General features: G+C 37.3%; 1 protein-coding gene across 2 annotated transcripts; it reads left to right on the top strand.

The window, feature by feature from the left end:
• The first annotated feature begins 10,183 nt into the window (after nt 1-10,183).
• Nucleotides 10,184-18,498, top strand: LOC113066740 (gastrula zinc finger protein XlCGF8.2DB-like). 2 transcript variants are annotated; one of them, XM_026238752.1, is made up of 3 exons: nt 10,184-10,302; nt 10,789-11,057; nt 17,042-18,498. In XM_026238752.1, the coding sequence occupies exons 2-3, from the start codon at nt 10,901-10,903 to the stop codon at nt 17,962-17,964; spliced, it is 1,080 nt and encodes a 359-aa protein (XP_026094537.1). In that variant the 5' UTR covers nt 10,184-10,302; nt 10,789-10,900; the 3' UTR covers nt 17,965-18,498. The 2 variants fall into 2 exon arrangements, with proteins under 2 accessions (XP_026094537.1, XP_026094545.1); XM_026238760.1 differs by lacking the exon at nt 10,184-10,302 and adding an exon at nt 10,598-10,697.
• Nucleotides 18,499-25,176: the final 6,678 nt, after the last annotated feature.

Here is a 25,176-nt window from a genome sequence, read left to right on the forward strand (position 1 = left end):
TAGACCAACGAGCATCTCAGAATCACAACGCGAAGTATGATTATGAAGTTATGTGTCTGTTTTCTCTCGAGCGTCTTATCAGTATGTGTGCTGTCTGCAGCCTGTCTGCGCTGATCGTCATGTACAAACACGTCATTAAAATGAAGTGTAACTCCGTGAATACTCAACGAAGAGACATGAGAGAGATATCTATAGAAAGCTTGACATGTCTACTTTAAAACTAAACAACCGAAAACAGATATTCTGTGATAAAGTAATCCATATGAAAACAACGCAATGTCTGTTTTTCTCGTCTCCCTTCATTATATCTAATGTGACCACACCCCCGCGCTGAACGCGTTATTCAGATTCAAACTGAAGCGCGCGGCTTTAACACACCCACACAGAAGAAAAAGCAGCGAGACTGTTCAAGTTTTTTATTTTACTGTTTGCTTCGCGATGAGAGGAATAAGACATAATTCACCCCAAACAGATGCTAACGCATAGTTTACCGTGGAGGTGTGTGTGGAACAACCAATCAAACCTTACTATGTTAGTTGACCAATCAGAACACAGTATGCTACCGAAAGGTGGGGTGTAAGGAAACTGAATCTTTTGAACAGCTTCGCGCGAACCGTTTGGGGATCTCTGAGAATTGAGGTAATTTTAAAATGATAATTTGACAAAATGAAAATGTTTTTTAACCTTGGATGGATTTAAACCTATTGTACAGGACTTATAAACAGTGATAGGAAGCTTAAAATTTTCATCTTACTGGCTCTTTAACACAATGTTATTCTAGCTGTTATCATGCTTCTAATTTCTTTATCTGAAGTGCTGAAGTGACAATCACAGTGTCCAAGTGTCCAGATTTAACTAATTCACCTATTTTATTCTGATATTGAGTGTCTGTAAAACTGGTTTTGAGCTGAAATGCTTTCTCTTTTAAATAAAACTTAAATTACCATTACCACAGTAATCCACCAGGATTTTTTTTTTATTCAACAAAAATGTCAGTTTATAGATATTTGTGTGTTTCTTTCATTATAAATTTAGAATTAACACTAATAACCCACTAATAACTGCACAAATAGACAAAGATTTTTTGTGCAGGCCTAGGCTAAATAAGTATAAAAATCTACGTATTCTCTTTTTTCAGTTTTTCTCAATCACTTTGGCTTAGTGCTCAAATGAGTTTTTATGTATATATTTATATATATATAGAGAGAGAGAGAGAGAGAGAGAGATTGCAACCCTAATCTATAGCAGCTACAGAAGTGCTGTATAAATACATTTATATTTGTAAAGTACATTTGTATTACATGTAAACCTGACACACAGTTGTTTGTGTATAAGCATTAGAAAGATATGTATGAATGAATGAAAACAACAGAATGTTTACATGTAACACATTACTACAAAAATAAATGTACTGTATAAATAAAAATGTTCATTTCCTTTTTGTGTACTACACATTTTTACCTAGTGTTGAAATACCTATCTAAAATGCTGTGGGATACACAGAAGAAAATGCATACAACAAATATGAAATAAAATATGCATATAACAAATATTTCCATGCTGCCAAAAGCTTCTGATGAGGATTTGCTCTGTTTAACTTGCATTAACTTCTCTGATAGAGGGTTCAAACAATAACCTTCCAAACCGTAATGGTACAAATAACTTTCTTTAGGTGAAGTTATCCACCCAGTGACAATAAACTTTTGTCGAACTAATCACACAATGTTTTTTGCACAACTTTAATCAACTGTTAAGGAATATTTTGCAAGGGAGTGAGGCACACCCGTTTTTCTGCAGTTTCACTACTTCATCTGTTAGAAGATTGATGCAAAGGGGAAAAACTATGTAAGTTTGCAGCATTTCACAATTTTATACTTTGTTTTAAAAAGAAATTATGGCCCATGTTTGGCTTTCACATTTTGTACGTTGATGCACTTGTTTTGCAAAAAGTAACAAAAAAGGCCAGCATTTGAAAGTTCAAATAGTGACATCTATGGGTGCCTTTAAAGGGTTACTCCATCACAAAAAAAAATTTTTTTTTTTTTTTGTCATTCATCACTTACCCCAATGTTGTTACAAACTTGTAAAAGCTTAGTTTGTCTTCGAAAAACAATTTATGATCTTTTGGATGAAAACAGGGAGGCTTGAGACAGCCAAATAAATAATAGTGTCAAGGTCCATGGAAATATGCAAGACATCTTCAGAATAGTCCATCTGCCATCATTGGTCTGCCACCATCTGTGTACTGCTCAGAATTGGCAAAATGGCGCTATGCTGATTTGGAGAGACTCAGAGCAAAGGAATTGTTGAATAAAGTCGTTATTTTTGTTTTCTTTGTGTATGAAAAGTATTCTTGTCGCTTCATAACGTTACGGTTGAATCACTGATGGCAGATGGACTATTCTGACAATGTCTTACATACTTTCCTGGACCTTGACAGTGTAAGTTATTTGGCAGTCTATGGAACAGTCACAGGCTATGGAATTACATTTGTTTCAATAATAATGAACAAAACTTTATAAAACTGAACGTAACTTTTTCAGAAACTATCAAAAATATGCCATTACAAAAGAAGAAAAACAATGAAAACGAAAAAAATGCAGTCAGTCGCACAAATTTAACAGCCTCTTCAAATATGTTTCATTCTTTGTTAATGTTTTTCAAAGATTCGTTTTCGCTAATCGTGGATTCTGAATGCATTGCCACCGATTTTGCTTACGTTTCGCAGTTTTTCGTTTGGTGTTTTGACACAAACCTCTCGTGGGGGCGGGGTTAACAGTGATCTACTCTGATTGGACAGTGAGCTTTTGATGGACAGGTGCTCTCTGACCGGGAAGTACAGACGCCACTCAGTGGCGCACATATTAGAATATAATAGACAATACCCCTTCGAACAGATGACCAAGGAAATAAGCTCGGCTAAAGCCTCGGCTGCAGAGGTTATTCTTTTGATAGCAGCACTGAAGCTTCTGCTGGGAAAAGAGGTGGAAACAGATCACGGTGTAAAAACATCTAAAAAGACTCTTTTGGAGGCTGTTAACAAGCGCTTTCGAGACACCGAGTCCAACCCTCTATACTGTATTGTAACTATACTAGACCCGCACTTTAAAGAAACATTATTTCGACGAAGAGAGCTGACGGAGATTGAAACATCTGGTGAAGGAAGAGACTCGATGGGGAGCGCACCGCAAACGGTGCTCGAGAAACGGTCACGTACAAGTGAGGAGGCGTACACTCCCTCACTTTCTGAGATGTTTGACGAAATTTAACAGGAAAGCACCCCAATTCGTAGCGGTGGTGAAACAAGCGCAGCCGCACAACAAATAGACATGTATCTAGCTGAACAACCCATTGCCAGAAGCGACAATCCTCTGGACTACTGGCGCGCAAACAAAGACCGCTTTCCATTGCTCGCACAGATTGCACGCAGGTATTTATCTGCCCCAAGCAGCAGCACAGATAGTGAGAGACTATTCAGTGCAGCATCTCATGTTCTTAAGGAGAAGATGAACCGTCTTTCTTGTCAAAAAGCTGAGCAACTTCTGTTCTTAAAGAAAAACCTGACACATTTACTTAAATAAACAGCAGTCAAATTTTCTGTTTATATAGTTACATTAAAATTTGCATAGCACTGCACAACTGTGTTTCCTAAGACTACATAGGCTTAAATGTTCTATACAGTTTGAGTTTGGTTCTATTGCTGTTTTTGCACTGTTGTTTTTCACAGAAATTTAAAATGCAAATAAATAATTGTTTACATGCAGCAACAGAATAGAGGCCCACTGCCATTTTGTGATATTTGTGTGCAGTTATTTAAATAATTGTGGATTGTTTTTTCCCCCCACAAATGTTAAACTATTTTATTAAATGGAAGAAAACTTGAAGAATAATACTATTTATTTTTTGTTAAAAAATATTTTAGTTTTTGTTATGTAACTGTAAGTGTTAATAAAAGTTTGATGATAATTCTATTGGTTTGTGATTTTTTTTTTTTTTTTTTGGATGTAAATCCCATGGCAAAACATAGAAACAAATAGAGACATCATTAGCATAGCTGCTGATCCAACAAAGTAAAATTAATAAGTTTAACTTAAGCTAAAGAATAAGAATGCACATTTGATCAGATGCAACTACACTCACAATTTAAGAGATACATTATTCGAATGCTTGGCGAAAGAGATGTGATTTTAATCTAGATTTAAACAGAGAAAGTGTGTCTGAACCCCGAACATTATCAGGAAGGCTATTCCAGAGTTTGGGAGCCAAATGTGAAAAAGCTCTACCTCCATATGTATGTTTATACCTTTTGTATGTTTTTGTTCTCTGCATTAATAAAAATAGAAAAAGAAAAAAAAAAGCTCTCAAGGTATATAATATTTGATAATATTTGACCTTTGTTTGTCTCAATAAAGATGAGCTTTCCAGGAGACAGAGACACGGAGCTGCATCATCTTCCTCCTCCGCTTGTCCTTCAAGGCAGCTTGAAGTAAGTTTGTGTTACTGGAGTAACCAATAACATTGATACAAGTTTTTCTTCAAGCTGCCTTGAAGGACAAGAGCTCATCTTTACAGACTGAGACAATCGAAGGTCAAATATTATTTACATATCTAGTAATACAAATCACAATCACGAGAGCTTTCCAATATACCCAACACTGGGTGACGTCTGTACTTCCCGGTCAGAGAGCACCTGTCCATCAAAAGCTCACTATCCAATCAGAGTAGATCACTGTTAACCCCGCCCCCACGAGAGGTTTGTGTCAAAACACCAAACGATAAACTGAGAAACGTAAGCGAAATCTGTGGCAATGCATTCAGAATCCACGATTAGCGAAAATGAATCTTTGAAAAACATCAACAAAGAATGAAGCATATTTGAAGAGCCTGTAAAATTTGTGCGACTGAGTTAATTTTTTTAGTTTTCATTGTGTTTTTCTTCTTTTTTAATGGCATATTTTTGATAGTTTCTGAAAAATTTACATTCAGTTTTATAAAGTTTCGTTCATTATTATTGAAACAAATGTAATTCCATAACAGGCCTCCAGGTTTTCACCCAGAATATCTTAAATTGTGTTCCGAAGACAAACCAAGCTTTAACAGGTTTGGAACAACATGGTGGTTAGAGAGTAATGACACAATTTTTCATTTTGGGATGAAGTATCCCTTAACGTCTGAAAAAAAAGTCTCCTGTCCAGTCTCTTGCAATCCATAGCCCAAATACATAATATGTAAATTTTTAATTTATGTGTACCAAATAGAAAAAGTGAATGCTGTGCATTTTCAATTATCATGAAAAGTGCAGCCAAATCTGAACATGGCTAAACATTTTGACATCTTGGTTAACCAACAACAAGAACACAAGGACTTTTCATTCTTATTTATGATAAATAGGCCTATATATTTTTTTATTACATATTTTTGAGAGATAAACTAAGGATTTTATGCAACACAGGCTTCTGCAAAGTAATCCATTTTGTGGTGGTGTTTGTAGGTGCAATCTGTTTTGAAAAATGCACTTACTGGTAAAATGTATCAAAGAAAAACTGTAAGAAAATGCCTTTAATTTGTTTTCATTTATACTCAAGCTGCTTATATTAACACAGTGAAAATGTCAGGAATGAAATGTCATATTTATTCATATTAATCATATTTAGGGTTCTATGAACAATTGGCACTGGTTTTATATTTGGATGTCATTGTCGTTTGTGGAAATAACAGATGCTTGTGCAGATAAAATTAAGACAGGATGCAGAAGTGACTTCAGCTATTTTCTTAACTTGCATTTATATATATATAAAAATAAAAGGGCTTTCTTAAATTTTAAGCTGAAACTGAAGTGGGTGTTATTTTCCAATTTTTTTTAAGAGAAGCCAGTACAGCCCAGTCATTTCAAAAGCAGTTATCTGATATGAAAAAAAAACTACCTATCTTTCTAATCTTTTTATATTCTGTCTGTTTTCTATTCATTTATTAAACAATTAAAAAAAGCAAAAATATGTCTAAAACTAGCTTGCTTTATCTTTTTTTTATTCAGTTTTATTTTATTTTATTATATTATTTTATTTAAAAAGCCCTTGCTATGTGTGATGCGTTTAGCTTACTGCGACTTATTATAGCACATGATGTACGATTGTTTGGGCTTGTAGTGTGTGTGTGTGTGTGTGTGTGTGTGTGTGTGTGTGTAGTCCCTCCCTACCTATGGGTGTCGATAATGGACAGTGTTATTCCTGTGGGTTTGCGGGATCCTGGTGCATGTTGTACCAATGGGCCCTGTTTGAAAGTGTTTATTTTGTATATTCGTTCTGTTTATTTGTTTGTGCTTTTTACACAGTGTTTACGTTTTTTCAAGTTTGTAAGTGTCCAGGTACAGAAATTGAATAATTAAATGTAAAATAGCAGTGTAAAAATTAAATGTACAGTCAAACCAAAATTTATTCAGACACCTTCAACATTTCTCAAATCTAAAGTTTAAATGCTAAACTGTCAGAACAAATTAATCTTGATAATATCATAACTTTGATATAAAGATGTAATGGATTACAATCAAACAAAACTTCAGATAAAACTGTCAATACTTTGACCAATTATCAAGCAATGATTAATTTTGTTCAGTCTATGGTGTGAAAAGTGTGTAAGGTCAAAGTGTCTGAATAAAGTTTGGTCCCAAATATATCCGTTTTCTTAATCAATTTCACTAGTAGTAAACTTTATGAAACATTTTTGGGTATAATATGTCACAGTTCACTTTATGTTGTGACATTTGACAAGTATGGCAAGTGGCAAGGCTTAATAACATGTGAAAATGATACGCTTTCGTGTCGACACGCAGCAGCGTTCTGTCAACTGTCCTGAGCGTCTATTTAGACTGACCTCAACCAAACGTTTGAGATCGCTGGGGGTCCACCTCTGCCGTGGGCTCCTATAATCGTCACCACCTTTCACCCCACTATCGACGGCCCTGGTGAGTGGAGCTCCACTCTCTAACAGGAAATATGCCACCTCCATAGTTAATTTTATCTTATCATCGCAACAATGGCGAACTAATGCTGTCGTAACATGCAGTGCAAGCAGAACGCACAGGACTTGCGTGGAATTACGCCCAAAAGGGTTCAAAAACTAGCGAGTAATGTTAGCTGATGTTGCATGAACACAGGTTGTTTTCACATTAAATTTTTCACTCACTTCCAGGGATAGGATTTGCATGGAGGATGGAGCACTCTATACATTTTAAATGAATGTTGCTACACTAAAAACATTTATTTTACATATGACATTTGTTATTCTGATTTTACATAGGTGCAGATTGCCATGCCATACTGCAGGGCATCACCACATTACCACTGCCCCAATTGTTCACAAACAGTTATAAGGAGAGTGGACATGGAAAAGCTTTGGGTGCTTTTGTGCTCTCATATTCGCTCTTTAGGCTAAAGTAAGGAGACTGCTGCAGAGGCATTTCTCAGAGAAGATACTCTGTGGGATATGATGGCATTCAAATATTTGGAGAGGCAAAGGCAGCTAATTGTTTGAAGAGGCAGAAGGCTGCTTGTGCAGTGCATGTTCCTCTTTGTGGCCTGTGGACTTTGGTGGGTCTCCATCACATATATGGTTGTTGATTCACCTGACAGGAGCCTGACATTCATAATTTTTGCCTATTTTGGAGGATAATCGTCACCTATGACACTCAACGGAACACCTGGTATTGACCTTGCTCAAAGCCACGGACATCTTGTCCACACATACACATACTAATGTGGCGTCTTTTCCAAACTCAAAGAGACCTCTTCAAGTCAGAGGTGACCATAACACCAAGCTCAGATGCTTGTAGTCTTCTCGACATCACTTGTATGAAGAGAAGTGTGCAGTACATTTTCAAAGAGAAAAAAATTCCAGAAGCGCTGCCAAAAGTTACAACATCGAGAATGAAGATGGCATACCCAAAGAAATTCTTTCCTCTTGAGACAACACGCCAGTTATGCACTGGACATCCTGTGCTTGCAGAGGCTGTGCTTGTTCCAAACACAATTCCAAAAAAGTTGGGACACTGTACAAATTGGTACATGAAAATCACAGATGTCAGGTGGTAAGAATCGAAACTCAAACGTAGTTTAGAAAACTAGTCCCGTCCGAATAGTGCTTATGTTGTATTCTGGTGCATTAGTCTCCATTAGTACCTCTTAACAAAGCACTGAGTAAATTGGTAGGACACATATGCAGCCTTTGTTTAGAGACCTTCAATGCATCTAAAACTAACAGTACATAAGCGTTTCCAAAAATGTTGTACAACTGAAATTGCATGTAAATGGCGTGCAGTAAAAAACGGGCAATAAAGATGCGCACCATCAATGCCAATTCAAGAGCAGAAGAAACTGCTGTTTCTGAATGCAGCCCTGCAAGATGTGGACTGCCAAACTGATTTTATGCTGAAGTCATCACAGAAAATGCAGAAGAGGGATGGATGCTACAATGCTTCGGCCAAGAATTTAATAACAATTCCTGGCAAGTCCAAGTTGGTCATCAATGTGGTCCAAGTAGAGAAGGAATGTCAACATTTAACAAGCAACAAGTTCCATTCTGTAGTCCAACACAGTACACCATCACACCTTTCTGAGTTTAAGTGTGAGAAATATTGGATGAGCTACAGTTCTCCAGTTCCTAAAATGTGCAAGTGCTGCAAACAGCATGACAAGCATAACACAAAAGGTGCAAGGGTCCATAAAAGAAAATCCTGGAGAAGAAAGAAGCCAGAGGGGACCATGGCTGGCCTGATACTTCTTAAAGCAAGGTCAAAATTATGGCATTTCCTATGTTCTGAAATTCATTCAGAAACACAGTGGTGTAATTAATCGACAGATTAAACAGGACTGGAGTTTTTGTGAATCACTAAGCAACTCTAAAGAAGGAATTTTAAATGTAAAATTTAGAATAGAATTTTAGAATGAAAAAAAAATAACAGCCCAAGCTTTGAAGACTTGTCATGTTAACTTCAATTCACACCGAGGGCACCAGTGCAGATCACAATTGATAATTTGGATCTCACAGTGGCACCATATACAATGACCACCAATGTCTGGACTACCGTTGGTTGCTGATGGTGGGGAACCATGAACGAGTGACAGCTGAGGTCTTACTCAGAGAGAGCTTGGAGTCTATAATGAACGTGCCACTGGCGGAAATTTTACCAAACTTGGAGGACAGACAGACACTTCACTCAGAATTTAAAGAATTGGTTTGTCGTGTAGTAGCTCAGCGTTTCACTGCCAATATTCATGCCAACCTCTTTTCTGTCAAATGAGAAGAAGCAAGATTGGTTTGATGAAAAATCCTTAACATTGTTGACACGTATATTCTCAATGAATTTTCAGAATTTCATAACATGTTGCAAGGCGATCTCCAGAGAGTACAGTTGTACCTCAACTAATTGAGTGTCAAATGCCGAGGTACAGCCATCCACCTTTCAAAAGTCAACACGATCTAACAGAGCATTTCAAGAAGGGCCATGACATTTCTGTGTCTGATCATACCAAGAAGAAGATTGTGTTTTCAATAATCACAGTGCCTTCTTAAAGATGGGCCTTTTGGAGCATGACTACCAAGTGTGAGAGAGGGGATTAGAAAAAAGGACATAGCGCCCTTAGGAAACTTGGCTATATTAAGGTTGACTATATATTTATCTTTTAAAAATTTCTTTGAGCTATACTAGTCACCATTCAAAGTGTCTCAAACATCTACTTTACAGACTACCTATGAAGAGGAAAAAACTATCTGCTGCTGCTTCCTCTGAATGGGAGAAATTAAAGGTTTTGATGGAGATGTCTGCTGTTTTTCAGACAGACAGAATCAGGCCAGTTACTGACAGCAGCTCAGGTACAAGTAACAGAGGAGCTGAGGTTAAATCAAAACAGTGCCATTTGTACTAAAGTAAAGAGAAAGCTTATGAATTACTTGTATGAAGAAAGCGATCATCCTGCTGTCTCACCATCTACCTTTAAATCACACTGAGATTTTATATTTTACTTGTAAATCACATTTGTCATTGTTTGGTTTTTAATACTGGTATGAATTGTTTCTAAACCCAGACATAAAGTTCTGCCTTTTAGACACAACCTCTTTCATTTTGTGTTCCCTTAATATTTCCAACGCATTATTAGACAACATGTTTTTAAATATGTACTTCATCAAGAAACCAACTCCTCTGGCATTTATGTTTGGATAATGACAGGACTTTTATTTTGATTTAGTGGTGTGACGTCATAGAACTGCGCCGCTTTCCGGCATCTTCTGTGATTCGGCTGAAGAAAGGTTTGTGTTTAAATTTAAGCTTCTAAATCAATGCTGTGCAGGCTATTTTATACGTTTTATAAGCCAGGTAAATTAAACGTTGTGATACTTTTTCTAATATAAATAAACGTTAGTTGTAATTTGTAAATGTAGCGAATCAGTTTATCATCAAGATGAGTTCACTCACTTGCAAGTAGAACAAGCCAAATGATTCGTTCACTCCTTTATGAAACTCCGACTCAATTGAACCGATTGATTCGCAAAACGATTCAGTGATTCGAATCGCAAACTCAAACGTGCAGTGATAGCTTTTACAAACCAGTAGAACATTTTCCGTAAAAACGAAATGTATTCATACAACAAATATTAAAGAGACATGTAATAATAATGTAAACATGTATGGCTAAATCTGAAATGTTCGTATAATATGTTTTCTTTAATCCAATTATAGTGCTAGTTTTGAGTGTTCTTTCGTGTTAACTGACCATTAACTATCACTCTTCCCAGTGCACTGAACTCAACTAGGGAGCAGATTGAGACGCAAGGAAGGTGTGTCCAAACACACAGGAAAACTCCTCCTGAATCATCTGAGATTCACTGACGAGACACACTAATTAAGATGGAGTTCATAAAAGAAGAGAGTGAAGATGTGAAGATTAAAGTCAAATATGAAGATACTGAGACACAAACGAATATTGAGTTTATTAAAGTAGAGAGTGAAGACATGAAGATCGAAGAAACATTTGTCAAACATGAAGATACTGAGACACAAACAGGTTGGTTTTTACTCACAAAGCTGAACTCACTCAACCTGATCCTTATTAAAATGTCTAGCTTCACAGAAATTAATAATATTATTGAATAATGCCACATGAGCATCCTAAGTTAAGCTGCTTTATTTGACTTGGAACAGGTCCTCGTGTTGAGATCACATGACCAGACAATAACATGTGTTTGTGTGATATATATATATATATAAAAAGACGTTCACTCGCTTCAGTGCCCTCCGAACCTCGTCCTCCAACACTGTGATCACATGATCATCGCTGCTCTGATGGCTGCTTCCTGATCAGCAGACTCGCACTGCTTAGATTGTTTTCAATGCGGCCGTAGAAATTGTTTAGCTCGTCATCCAGCGAAGGATCTGCTCTCACCTCTGCAGAGGTTTTATTTCTAAAGGCACAGATGGTCCTTAGTCCTTGCCAAATGTGTCGGGAGTCATTGAGTTGGAAATGAGACTCTTATGTGTTCCCTTCATCGGTGTTTGGCGGCTCTTATTGCGTGTAGGAGAGCATAGCACGATGCTTTTTACTCGCTCATGTAAGCAGCAGTGCATTTGTTTACTGCTGCACGGATTGATCTGTCCACCCACAATTTCTGATTAGAGAAGGTCCTTACAGTTATTGTTTCAGTTGCTTGTTCAGCTACCGTGTTTACAAAGTTTATTCATACATCCGTGAACTCAGTGACGTCAGATGAATTTGCCCAAAACATGTCCCAGTTAGGTATGTTGGTGCCGTGCCAGTGGTCGTCTTGTAGGCAAGCATCAGTACTTTGAATTTGATGCGAGCGGGTACTGGTAGCCAGTGTAACCTGATGAGGAGAGGAGTAACGTGAGATTTTTTTGGCTCATTGAAGACAACCCTCGCTGCTGCATTCTGGATCAATTGCAGAGGCTTGACAGTACATGCAGGAAGGCCCGCCAGGAGAGCATTACAATAGTCCAGTCTGGAGAGAACAAGAGCTTGGACGAGAAGTTGGGTGGCTTGCTCTGACAGGAAGGGTCTAATCTTCCTAATGTTGTATAAGGCAAATCTGCAGGACCGGGTCGTTGTAGCAATGTGGTCTGTGAAACTTAACTGATGATCCATCACAACTCCTAGGTTCCTAGCTGTCCTCGAAGGAGAAATGGTTGACGAACCCAGCTGTATAGAAAAGTTGTGATGAAGCAATGGGCTAGCTGGAATCACCAGGAGTTCTGTCTTCGTAAGGTTAAGCTGAAGGTGATGGTCATTCATCCAGCTGGAAATGTCACTCAGACAGGCTGAAATGCGAGCAGCTACTGTTGGGTCATCAGGCTGGAATGAGAAGTAGAGTTAGGTGTCATCAGCGTAGCAGTGATAAGAAAAGCCATGCTTCTGAATGACAGATCCTAATGACGTCATGTAGATGGAGAAGAGAAGTGGTCCAAGTACTGAGCCTTGAGGAACCCCAGTAGTAAGGTGTTGTGACTTAGAAACATCACCCCTCCAAGACACACTGAAGGATCTGTGAGAGAGGTAGGACTTAACCCACAGGAGTGCTGTTACAGAGATGCCCATCTTTCTGAGGGTGGACAGGAGAATCTGGTGATTAACAGTGTCAAAAGCAGCAGACATTTTATATAAATGTGTGTATATATAAATAAAATAGTTTTATAATTTGGTTCTCTTTCCCTTCTGTTAAAGGGATAGTTCACCCAAAATTTTTCCAAATTCAGTCCTTGATTCAAATTTCTCATAAGCTTAATAGATTTGGTCTAAAGAGAGAAGAATTACGTACACAACATGATTTATCATATTATTTTTTACTATTGATTATTACACAAATTCAGCAATGCTCTATATTAGCTCTATATATTCTATACTAGAAAATTGTAACCTGAGTATCAATGGCATAACATTGTGAATTATAATGATAATGTCCCTGAAGGTCAGGATATACAAGATAAAAGCAGAGGACCTAATACTGACCCCTGATGTACTCCTTATTTGTGTTTGATGAAATGTCTACGTGTTTGCACAAAGTATTCGCAGTCTGAGAGATTTAAGACCTAAAACATACTAATGCTTACTGACAAATTAAAACAATTCTCAAGCCCTCCAAAAGAGTGCTGTTATGTTTGTTTAAAGAATAGCACTAGAAAAAGATATACTCATGATAAGATGCCAAAAGCAGCTTATGTATAAGTTTAATAAATGATTGTGCTTAAATGCTGATTTAAAATTTTCATAAGTTTAAATCTGAATTTTCATCAATGTCAAAGGTCCGGAAAAACTGATTATTAATTCAATTCATGAATGGTTGGGTTTCATTTATTACAAAGCTTTTTTTCTCAGTAAAAATGCATAACAAATAAAGACTAATTTATAAAAATAAATAATAATAAAATGCCTTTTGCATTCAAAAAACTATAAGTGCAAAAGTGGCAAAACAACTAATTTCATGTCATTTATAGAGGTCTACGGATACGTGATTTTCTCTGGCCGATGCTGATATGTAGAAATCAGGGCAGCCAATGGCCAATTATGATACCAATTATTTTTTATTTTTGGTGGATATGTTTGGCCGATTTTCTTTTTTTCTCCATCATATAAAAGCAGAAGTAAATGTTTATTGCAGGGGAAAATATAGTAATAGTAACAGTAGTAGTAGCCTAATTTATAGTAATAATAGGCCTACATAGCTCAAAACTAAAGCACCTTCTCAAAATAGTTCTGAAGCATCCTTTTTGTTTGTTGACAGACACCAGTGTTTCCCAGACTTGCAATTGAAAATTCATTCTCCGCTGTTGGAGTGAGAGATAAAGTGGTTCCCTGGTTGATGGCTGTAATCTAATAAGCGCTGCTCTCACAAATGCTACTTTATTACAAATAACTCAATGTATGCAGGGTTTCCACGTGGTCTTAAAAAGCCTCACATTTAGTTGTATCAAATTTAAGGCCTTAAAAGTCTTAAATTGTACAAGAAAGTTTTAATTATGATATCAAGAGGTCTTTAATTTGGTGACTGAAAGACCAGAATTGTGATATGCTGAATGTAATGATTAAACATAAAAAGGCAATGATTTAATTGACTAAACATGAGTGCTGCACATTCAAAGTCCGGTGCTGCATGTTATGCTGTTACCGGGAAAATTATACTTCTACCAAATGCTCCACCTGCTGGCAGATTAAATGAAAATCAACCCATGTTTTTACCCTGCAAAGACGCAGAGCTTTAAATGTGAACTGGTGGATCGATAAGACAATGCATTACAAATATCTAAACATAGGGGTGTGTGATATGTATGGTCTGTCATAATATTAACTATGTGTGATTTGATATTATGATTATATCATGAAAAGCAAACACAAAATGCACCTACAGAGTGCACGCATACATTAGGTGATAAATTCTAGTAGGTTAGACACTAGTGAGCGTGCACATTTAGACTGTTCTTTCACTGCATGCATTAATCAGTCTATTAAAATGCATTTAAAATTATCACATAATTTAAGAGGGCAGGGGGCAGATATTGTATATATTTATATTATTTGATATAGTTAATATAACACAAAGAGTTGGGGGGGGGGGGGGGTGATGTCATCAAAAGTAAGCATGATCACAAATGTGATAAAGCCTCCATAACAGTCAAACTCTTGAGAAAATCATTGACATTAACATTTCTGTGACCTCTTCAACAAAGGCTGGAGAGTATTTTGGAGGCCTGTAAATAATAATAAACAGAATGTGTGGAGCACCTTTCAGCACAATCCCTACATATTGAAAAGACAAGTACTGACCAAATGACACTTGCTTGCATTGATAGACATCTTTAAATAGAGCAGCTACACCCCCACCTCTCCTAACAGTCCTGCAGACTCTCATGTAAGTGAAGTTAGGAGGGGCTGCTTCATTTAGGATTGTTGCACTGCAGCTGTTTTCTAGCCATGTTTCATTTAGAAACATAAAATCCAGATTGTTTGTGGTTATAAAGTCATTGATTAGAAATTATTTATTTTTTAGTGAGCAAATTTTTAAAGATGCTAACTTGATGGCTGTGCTTTGTGTCTTTACATCAATCTTAGTTTGATGCATAATTGGCCGCAGATTAGATGAGTTTGCCCTTCGGCTTGAGATGGCCTTAGACTTTCTATCACGTGATAAAACTGATATAGAGAAAGCCACAGGCACACTGGGTTCAGACACATATCACTTTCTATCACGTGATAAAACTGAAATAGAGAAAGCCACAGGCACACTGGGTTCCGACACATATCACTGAGTGCTGCTATCAGTTGTTTTGGTTCACCTTCAGCAGATAGAGGGTTTGGGCCCTGGCGTTGTGGCCACAGTCGGAGAGCTCTCATAGGAGCAGGGCCCACAGGCTTTGATGGTTGGGGACCCGCCGTTTTTTTGTTGATATCTGCGTGCTTTCAGCAAATGAGTGAGAGAGTTTAGTCCCAGCATACACCAATTCCTCCATTTTCTGTGAAAAGCACAGAAGTGGAGATGCTGGAGAGAGGGACAATTTGTCTGGTGAGATGGGCTGTGTCTCTGGTGTTTCCTGTGGCTGTGATGTGTTGTCCTGGCTTCCCTGGCTGTTTTCCAGAAAGCTGTCCTTGGGTGAATCTTGTAGCTGTTTTGATACATCACAGTCTGTCTGTGAGGAGCTCTGTTTGCAGGGCTCAGCCGGGAAAGTGTCTATCACCAGTGCTTGTTTTGGCTGCATGGTGTTATCAGTGTCCTTGTGGGATATGCCAACCACATGATGACTCGGACCCAGTGTGTGTGTGTGCTGAATGGATTGACACACTCTGCTGAATGATGACGAAGGGAGAAGTAGATATTGTCCTTAAGCACTCTAGCACCAAGTTTGTTTGGTTGGAGGCCATCCGGTTTAAACAGTTGTCAATGTAGTCAAAGTAGTCAATGGCCCCAGAAAAGATTGAAGTTGTTGATGAAACTGACTCCTTTTATAAGACACGATCTTTGTAGCCATGTGTTCAGCCCAAGCAAATGTGAAAATATATTTGTTCCCCTTGCTGGGAGAGGTCCACTGATGAATGATTGAACTTTGAGTCTTCGAAGAGTTTCAAAGAGTTCACTGAAGTTCTTCTTAAGGAATTCTGACTGCTCTTTCCAAATATCATTCTTTCACACATGGATGATGAATCGATTTTCAGTCTTGTGCTTCATCAGAATGTTCTGAAGTTCCTTGTTCACATCATAGACCGTTGCTTGAGGAAGGCAGCATGTTGTTGTAGTCCTGCTATGGATGTTTCTGATAACAGAGTCACCCACTATCAGAGTCCTGGGCTCGGCTGTGCTCTGAGCTGAATGCCGCTGTCTGCTTGTCCTTGAGCGCCTGTTAGTAGCAGTTTGCTGCTGGCTGATCAGATCCATGTTTATTCACATTTGGGGATTCCTCAGCGGCATTTATTAATGCTTCAAATCTGTTCTCAAGTTGTATAGGAGGTGGTTGAATGCCAGTATTCACAAGCCTTGTCATAGTCGAATCTAGGGTAGAGGAACTATGGCAGCAATACCAGAAACTCGTGACAATCTGATATCTCATGTTCCTTTGGGTCTCGCTCCCTGTTTTGCCATCGATTAGTGTGGTGATCAGTCTCGGCTTGTTCCTCTACACTTGGTTTAAACGGTTGAGATTCAGAAGATTCGTGGGAGTCACCAGCTGAATGCTGAGAGGGTCTATGACGATGGTCTGCTGAGTGTTCCACCAAGTAACTTTGTTTCAAGAATACCAATCCTATCTATCTCACCCGAGTTCACAGAGCACTCAACTCATGAGCTAGTGAACTGAATCAGGTCTGTCAAATAAGGAAAACATTCAAAATAAGAAGAGCAGTGGGTCTCTAGGACCAGGAGTGAAAGCCACTAGTCTATAATAAAACAGTTTTGAATATAATGTTGGTTATGGTGATTCAGTACTTTTATCTTGATTTTGATGTTTGTCGGTTTAAGCCATTAACCTATATTTGTTCTTTTTTTACCTTAGACCTGGTGGCTTTGAAAGAAGAAAGGCAAGAACTGACAAAGATAGAAGAGAAAGATCAATATGATAGAATTGACTTCATGACTGTTGAAAATTCCATACAGACTGAAACAACTCCACCACAAAAAAAAGTTCAGCAGACCGAATCTGACAGTTGCCTCACTTGCCTTCAATGTGGAAGGATGTTCAGTCAAAAATGTAACCTTAAAAGCCATATGAGAATTCATACTGGAGAAAAGCCTTTCACATGTCAACAGTGTGGAAAGAGTTTTAGACATAAACAAGGCCTTGATTCCCACATGAAGCATCATACTGGAGAGAAACCTTTCACCTGCCAAGAGTGTGGAAAGAGATTATCAAGTAAGGAAAACCTTAAATACCACATGAACCTTCACACTGGAGAGAAACCTTTCACCTGCCAACAGTGTGGAAAGAGTTTCTTACGTAAACAGAACCTTAAATGCCACATGAAAAGACACACTGGAGAGAAACCTTTCATTTGCCAGCAGTGTGGAAAGAGTTTTGATCGAAAACACACCCTTAAAAGCCATATGAGAATACACACTGGAGAGAAGCCTTTCACATGCCAACAGTGTGCAAAGTGTTTTAGACATAAACAAGGTCTTGATGCCCACATGAAACATCATACTGGAGAGAAACCTTTCACCTGCCAACAGTGTGGAAAGAGTTTTAGACATAAACAAGGCCTTGATTCCCATATGAAGCTTCACACTGGAGAGAAATCTTTCACCTGCCAACAGTGTGGAAAGAGTTTTAGGAAGAAAGAGTCCCTTAATTCCCACACAAAGAGCGAACACCCAGGAGAGAACGGTTTTATATGTCATCGGTGTGGAGAGCGTTTCAGTTGTAAAGTAAGCCTTAAAACTCATGAGACTTCACACTCCAGAGAAGCCATTGGCATATAATCCGTGTGGAAAGAATTGAGGACATAAAGCAACCCTTGATTAAACCCTTGTATACATCTTTCACGTGCCATGACTGTGGAAAGAGTTTCAGATTTAAAGGAATCCTTAAGGTCCGCTTGAGAATCCACAGTGGAGAGAAACCCTTCGCCTGCACTCAACTGTGGAAAGAGTTTGTCATAAAAATAGCCTTTGGATTCAAGAGGCTTCACACTGGAGAGAAAAGTAGAAAAGTAATGCAGATGTGAGACCATATTTGTGTTCTGTGTGGAAAGCTTTTTAAATGGCCCAGCAGTTTAAAACAGGTTATCTGTGTGAAACTAAAGCTATGTTCAATAAGGCCCAGATCTGATAGTCCACATGCTTGATCGAATGCATTCTCAAATTTTTATGAACTTGTCTTTTTTTTTTTTGTATTGTACATATGAACTGCTGTGTGTTTGTGCGACCATCTGCTTTGTTATAGTTCAGTTCTCAAATTTTTGGTTTGTCAAAAGACACTTTTGTGAAAATTCACGTCATAATTAAAATTAATTATTATTGTCATTATTTTCTGATTTCATTATTGAGTTTCATAACTGATGAACTTCACAATTAACATCATCTGATCTAATAATTTCGGTGGTGCATTGCTGCCACAAACATAACTTTTTCTACTCATTTGAGTTGCAATAACGAAATGTAATTTAAACATCTTTCTAATTAAAATGACATTTAGATATTTTTTCTAGTACTATATATTATGTCATTAAAAACAATGTTTTACTGTTATAATTTATGAATTTATAGATTGTCCGCACTGCTGTTGCCACAGTCCTGTCATAAACAAAATACAAAATAATGGTATCCAATAACTGTATTAAGACCCATAGTATGGATATGATTCAAATTTTTTAATAATCGACTCTGGGCTTGGAATATGTCTTTATATTTGAATTACTTAAGTTTGATTTGACAACAAATAGAAATAAACGAATCCTAACCTAACAAACATAAAGAAATAAAAATATTGTATAATATAATAATAATAGGCCTATTAATAATAATAATTTTTGTTATTATTATTTTGTTTGTTTGAGAAACGGAAAAATGAAAAGGTATATGTTTTGTATTTTTGTTCGTAGGTAAAAAAAAATAGCTCATGCTTTAATATTTGTTTCACATGCATGGGCAGCCTTAATAGTTTTGTCTTATACATTTATATATTAATCAATATATATATATAATTAAAATTAGACATTTATCTGAATCAAGCCACGCATCATATCGCATCGCATTCTTCTGGGTTAAATTCCAGGATTTTGTATTTAAAGGAATAGGCTTCACTGGGGTATGAGTACGAATGAGATTTGGTTTCGATTGTTTTAATTAAGGGTTTCTTTAAGTGAAACGTCATAAATCCTTAGAATTTCTCTTAAGTATCCCTTTAAAATCCATTAAGTGTTGCAAAAAGCCCCTTATATGTCAATTTCCGAAGGATAACATAAGGGTTGTAAAATGTCACCTTCAGTGTTACACAAAAGTCTTCTTCAAGACATGATCGGCTGTTATATATGTTAAACAGAATTTAATTATGCATTTATTCACATATTAACATTGGTCACATTACAAACAGCACATAATTACCTCAAAAGTGAGTGCGTCACACTCAAGAATATATTTATAATATTTTATTCCTGTATTTTCCTACATATTACATGGAGATGAATACACACATAAACCATATATTGTTGAAATCATGTGTTTATTATCAGCTTTTTATTCAGCTTCTATGAATGTAGTTTAGACTCTACGTTTCAGAGCGCCCCCCGGCTTTGAGTATGAATGAAATACACTGTATGACAGGCTTAGTGCTTTAAAAGCAGGCACATCATTTCAATTAATTTTTTAACAACCTGTCATATTCAGATTTGTATATTAAAAAAATTAATGTCAAAATATTTGTGCAATTGTAATTATAGTGTAAATGTCTCTTCAGGGGCAGTTTTTTGTGCACACCGTTTTCATTTGATCGGTAACTGGTAAGCCAGAAACTAAGCCTTTTTTTGCACAGGCCTATCTAAAGGTTAATGATCTCACCTAGTGATCAACTGTAAAAAATAACAAATGTTACCTCTTCCCAAAAGGGAAAACCACCAACAATCAAGAATCTCACACACACACAAACACTATAATTTGCTGTTATACTCCATATAACTCCATAAACAAGCCAGAAACTAAGCCTTTTTTTGCACCGGCCTATCTTAAGGGTTAATGGTCCCACCTAGTGATCAATCATAAAAATAACAAATGTTACCTCTTCCCAACAGGGAAAACCACCAACAATCAAGAATCACTCACACACACAAACACTATAATTTGCTTTTATACTCCATATAACTCCATATACATATGAGGTGTCCAAGTCTCAACATCTAACTACTGGGGTGCCTCAGGGCTCAGTTCTTGGACCTCTTCTCTTCTCTGTCTACATGGCATCATTAGGTTCTGTCATTCAGAAACATGGCTTTTCATACCACTGCTATGCTGATGACACTCAACTCTACCTCTCATTCCATCCTGATGATCCGACGGTAGCTATTAGCATCTCAGCTTGTCTAACAGACATTTCTTCCTGGATGATGGACCATCACCTTCAACTCAACCTTGCCAAGACAGAAATGCTTGTGGTTACATCAACTCATCATTTCATCACAATTTCACCATCAAGTTAGGCACTTCAACCATAACTCCTTCAAAAACAGCTAGAAGCCTTGGAGTTATGATTGATGATCAGCTGACTTTCTCAGACCACATTGCTAAAACTGATAGGATTGACGGTTCTCTATATAGACTAGGCTACACATACATATGCTGAAGTCATTGCTTGCTTTGCTAGATTATACAAGTAACATGTCATTGACTTTCAGGCCTTTCTCCATCAACATAAATATATATAAAAATGTGTCCAAGTCCTACGGATGCATAAAGATCAATAAAAATAAATCCCTTGTTTCACTGGGTATTGTTATTATTTATTTCACAAAATGATAATATTCAACAATGTAGAGTAAATAAATTATTATAAATTAAATTACTCCCAGAAACATGGCATTGACTTTCAGCCCCTGTTCATAGACACATTTTAATAAGAATTTTTCCATATCGTCATGATTGTCAAAGACAAACACACAGGCATCCCTTGCTTTCTCAGTCTCTCCTTTCAGGTAGTCTTTGATTATATTAGACTGTTTTTCTTCAAGAGGCTCTGTCACCTCTCCATGGAACAACTCACGGTGACTCTGAACCCAGCACCATGATACACCAATGTCCCTTATGAACTTCCTCTTCAGTTCCACTTCGATCTTCTGTTGAAAGTACAAAATAAACTGAGTTTGTGGGGTAAATCTAAAATTACTATCATTATTTTCACAAAAAAAAGTTTTTACCTCATCACTGTCATCTTAACCCATCACAGTTTCCGTACTAGCTGGCTGTTTGGTGATGGTGGACTCTGACAACCTAAAGACAGACTCAAAGGTTAGGTAAATGGACCATTTGTAGAGCATCTTTAGTATTTCCAACCACTCAAAGCATTCAACATTGTGGCCTCTCCAAAGTTTTGTTACTGCTTAACATTCTAGGAGGAAACATTTAGTGTGTCTGGGTAGTTTGAATGCAGAAGAATTCATTTCATTAACCAGTTGTGTGTACCTTTCATGTGACATGTTTTGCAAGAGCAAACGACACCACCACCTTTGGAGCTGAGGGATGTCATCCTAACAGATAAAACACAAAAACTGAGAATGCGTTCGAAAAACCTTCTAGAAAAAAACAAATAAATAAAAAAGCAAAACCTTCCAAATGAAAATTTGAGGTAATCACCTGGCTAAAGTCAAATTTCCAGTCCAGGGCCATATAGAGTTCATACTGAAACAGACAACAAATACCATTGAGAAAATTAACTGACACCAATTTACTGTACCGTACAGATAACATGACCGTATTCATCTAAATACTGCATGTAAACGAAACTTTTGCCATCACCATAACTGCTCAGAATCTGTAGTTCAAAGCTTACCATCAGCATGAACAGACCACAATCCAGTCCCTCTCTCTGGCTTGGAATATTCTATCAAATATTTAAATATATAATGAATTTTTAACATACAACTTCAGAACAAGTATTGGAAAAAAAATGATTCATTTGAAGATGAAGTAACCTGAAGATGAAGTAACCTGATGAAGTAACCTGAAGTATCCTTCGGATGAGACGTTAAACCGAGGTCCTGACTCTCTGTGGTCATTAAAAATCCCAGGATGTCTTTCGAAAAGAGTAGAGGTGTGACCTCGGCATTCTGGCTCAATTCGCCCATTGGCCTCTGACCATCATGGCCTCCTAACAGTCCCCATATTCGCTGATTGGCTTCATCACTCTGTCTCCTCTCCACCAGTAAGCTGGTGTGTGGTGGGCGTTCTGGCGCACTATGGCTGCCGTCGCATCATCCAGGTGGATGCTTCACACTGGTGGTGGATGAGGAGATACCCCCTGTCTATGTAAAGCGCTTTGAGTGCCTAGAAAAGCGCTATATAAATGTAAGGAATTATTATTATTATTATTACAGAATTGTAGAAAAAAATTTAACAAAAGTGTAGAGTGTACACAGCAAGTTACAAAACACACATATAAATAACAACAATATTCTCATCACTTTAGTGGTTCCCAAGAAACTACAGCTCATCTTGTTGTTCTTTGAGATTCACATACATATTTAGATTATACAACATACATACACATGTATATATGATTTAAAAACACAAAAACCAATCAATATCTAAAGACATGCTCTCACTATACCTCAATGCTCCACTGCATGACTTATGTGGTTCTCTAGGTGAAGTGTAAAAGAGAACTTCTCTTCAGTGGTGAAACTGCAGCAAATCACAGCAGAACTGTTCTGGATCAGCTTTGGACTGCAGATGTGTAGGATACTGTAAAACATGATAAATATTATGTGTATTAATATAGAAGGATACAAACATTTGCCACGAACAGAGAGTTATCAGGTAAGACATAGTGAAATTGTGTGGTTGCTCAAACAAGTTATTGAGCAAGAGTTGTCAGTGTATATCATTAAATATACTCTATGTGTTTTGAGTGGGGCCAGTGGAGTACATGTATGTGAGCGAGGTGAAGTGTGTATGTGTGTGTGAGAGAGATCAGTATTATGTGTCTGGGATATTAAAAAAAAACAAGAAGGATGAATCAATGCACCTACATTTTATCAGGATACAGTTAGGAACATTATAGACATTATGAAAGTAAACACAGCAGTGTTGGTAGAACGTTGCCTGTGTGAAGTCAGCCTCTTGTCTTTGTAACTTTACTAAGGCTCATATCAAACCGTAGTAACAGTTATCATTGTGCTGTTAGTTTCACTTCATGTCTAACAAAATATTACGTGTGCTACATTACAATCCTTGATAATGTAATGTATACATTTTAACTATTGACGTTAAGCAGAGACATAAAGTGTGACTAACACTTTTGGAATTACACTGGGCTAAGAACCAAATTTTTCATTACTTACAGCCATGGCAGATAACTTCTTACTCTTCTGGGTGACTGGAAACATGGAACACAACTTCTTCTTTCTGGCGATGGCAGATGGCAAAACAATATTTCCTTCTTTTACTGATGAAAAACAACACAAACTTCTTTAATGTATCTTCTTGTCTTCTCAATGCTTCTTCCTGTTTGAAATGTAATGAGAACGTGACGTAGATGGATATAGGTGTGGTTTATGATGGCATATTCGGGTGGGCAGGGTGGATGTGTGATGGCTTTGGATGTGGGTGTGGTTTTCTGACATCACACTTGGATGTGGGCGGGGTTGGATGTCCACCAAAGGCTGTAGTGAGCCCTACTTGGTAGCCTCTCCCTGAAAACATAGAGCGCCCTCTCATGGCTGTAGACGGTAATGTTTTCTCTTGGTTGTAAATAAATGCGACTTATAGTCCAGTGTGACTTATATATGTTTTTTTTCATCGTCATGACATATTTTTGGACTGATGCGACTTAAACTTAGGTGCGACTTATAGTCCGAAAAATATGGTACCTAATCTCAGATGGATGTCTTTACAAATTAAAAACTACATGAATGCAGCGAAGTGCTGTTACCTTGATGGTAAATGCAACTTTCTTTAGTTGAAATTTTTTTATATTAATAAAAGTGAAATTACTGAAAAACTAAAATACCAATGCAGGTCTCTGCAATAATATAGAGTAATATTAATTAATTGAATAAAGAAAAGAAAAGGAGCAAGAGGGGCCAAATCAGTCACCAGGTCTAATGGTGCCCCCAAATTATGAAAATCTGGAGCCAAGTCTGCTCCGCTGTCTAGTTAGGTTGAGCAGTGTTTTCAGGTTGTGAGGAAATCTAAACCTAAGTATCATTAGCATAGCAGTGAAAATCTATAATAATGTCCCTTAGAGGGTAATTTACTAAGAGAAAAGCAGAGGACTGAATACTGAGCCCTGTGGCACTCCATACTTTGTATAAATGAAGATTGCTTGTGCACAGATCCCAACAAAATAATCAAACTATACAAGATAATGTAATGGTCTGTCTTGATCTATTTTGCACTAGCAATTGACGTAGTTGTGATGAGATGCCAAAACCACGGTTTATATGCTATGAGGCTGAAAGGGATAATGATTATTTTAATGCGTTTTAACATTATTAAATTTATATTTAAATTCTGCAAGCACATCAGAGTTGTCAGTTGTTAGGTGTAGGAATAAAGGCTGATTTATAATTCTGCGTCGGACTTACACTGTAGGCTATGCGTCAGTTTTCATTTATACTTCTGCATCCACGTGCAGTACACATCCAAACCGTTAGTCTGCAGTGTCCTGGGGCATGTTGCTGGTGTAACTCAAAGTATCACAACAAAAGCCGGAGAAGAACCGGCTTGTCAGAGAAGCATTATATCCGCGACAGCTGCAAATAAATATCAAATCATTATATAAAACTACAAAAGGAGACAACAATGGAACAAGAGAAGATGGCATTCTTTCCATCTCCACAAAGAACTCGTACCACGGCAAATCAACATGGTTGGTCACGGACAACTAGTGATGTATAAAGCTGTGTAGTATAATATATAAGACACTTGCTCTTTGTTAAGGGTAAACGAATACTGATTTTTCAAAGTTGACTTTTATGGGATGAA

The sequence above is a fragment of the Carassius auratus genome, chromosome 4 (genome assembly GCF_003368295.1).
Source record: "Carassius auratus strain Wakin chromosome 4, ASM336829v1, whole genome shotgun sequence".
NCBI lineage: Eukaryota > Metazoa > Chordata > Actinopteri > Cypriniformes > Cyprinidae > Carassius > Carassius auratus.

Bases quoted from the DNA above. Each gene is read 5' to 3' on its own strand.
- LOC113066740 (XM_026238752.1), top strand. From the start codon at position 10,901: ATGGAGTTCATAAAAGAAGAGAGTGAAGATGTGAAGATTAAAGTCAAA. The intron at 11,058-17,041 runs GTTGGTTTTTAC...TTTTTACCTTAG, and splicing joins AGATACTGAGACACAAACAG to ACCTGGTGGCTTTGAAAGAA.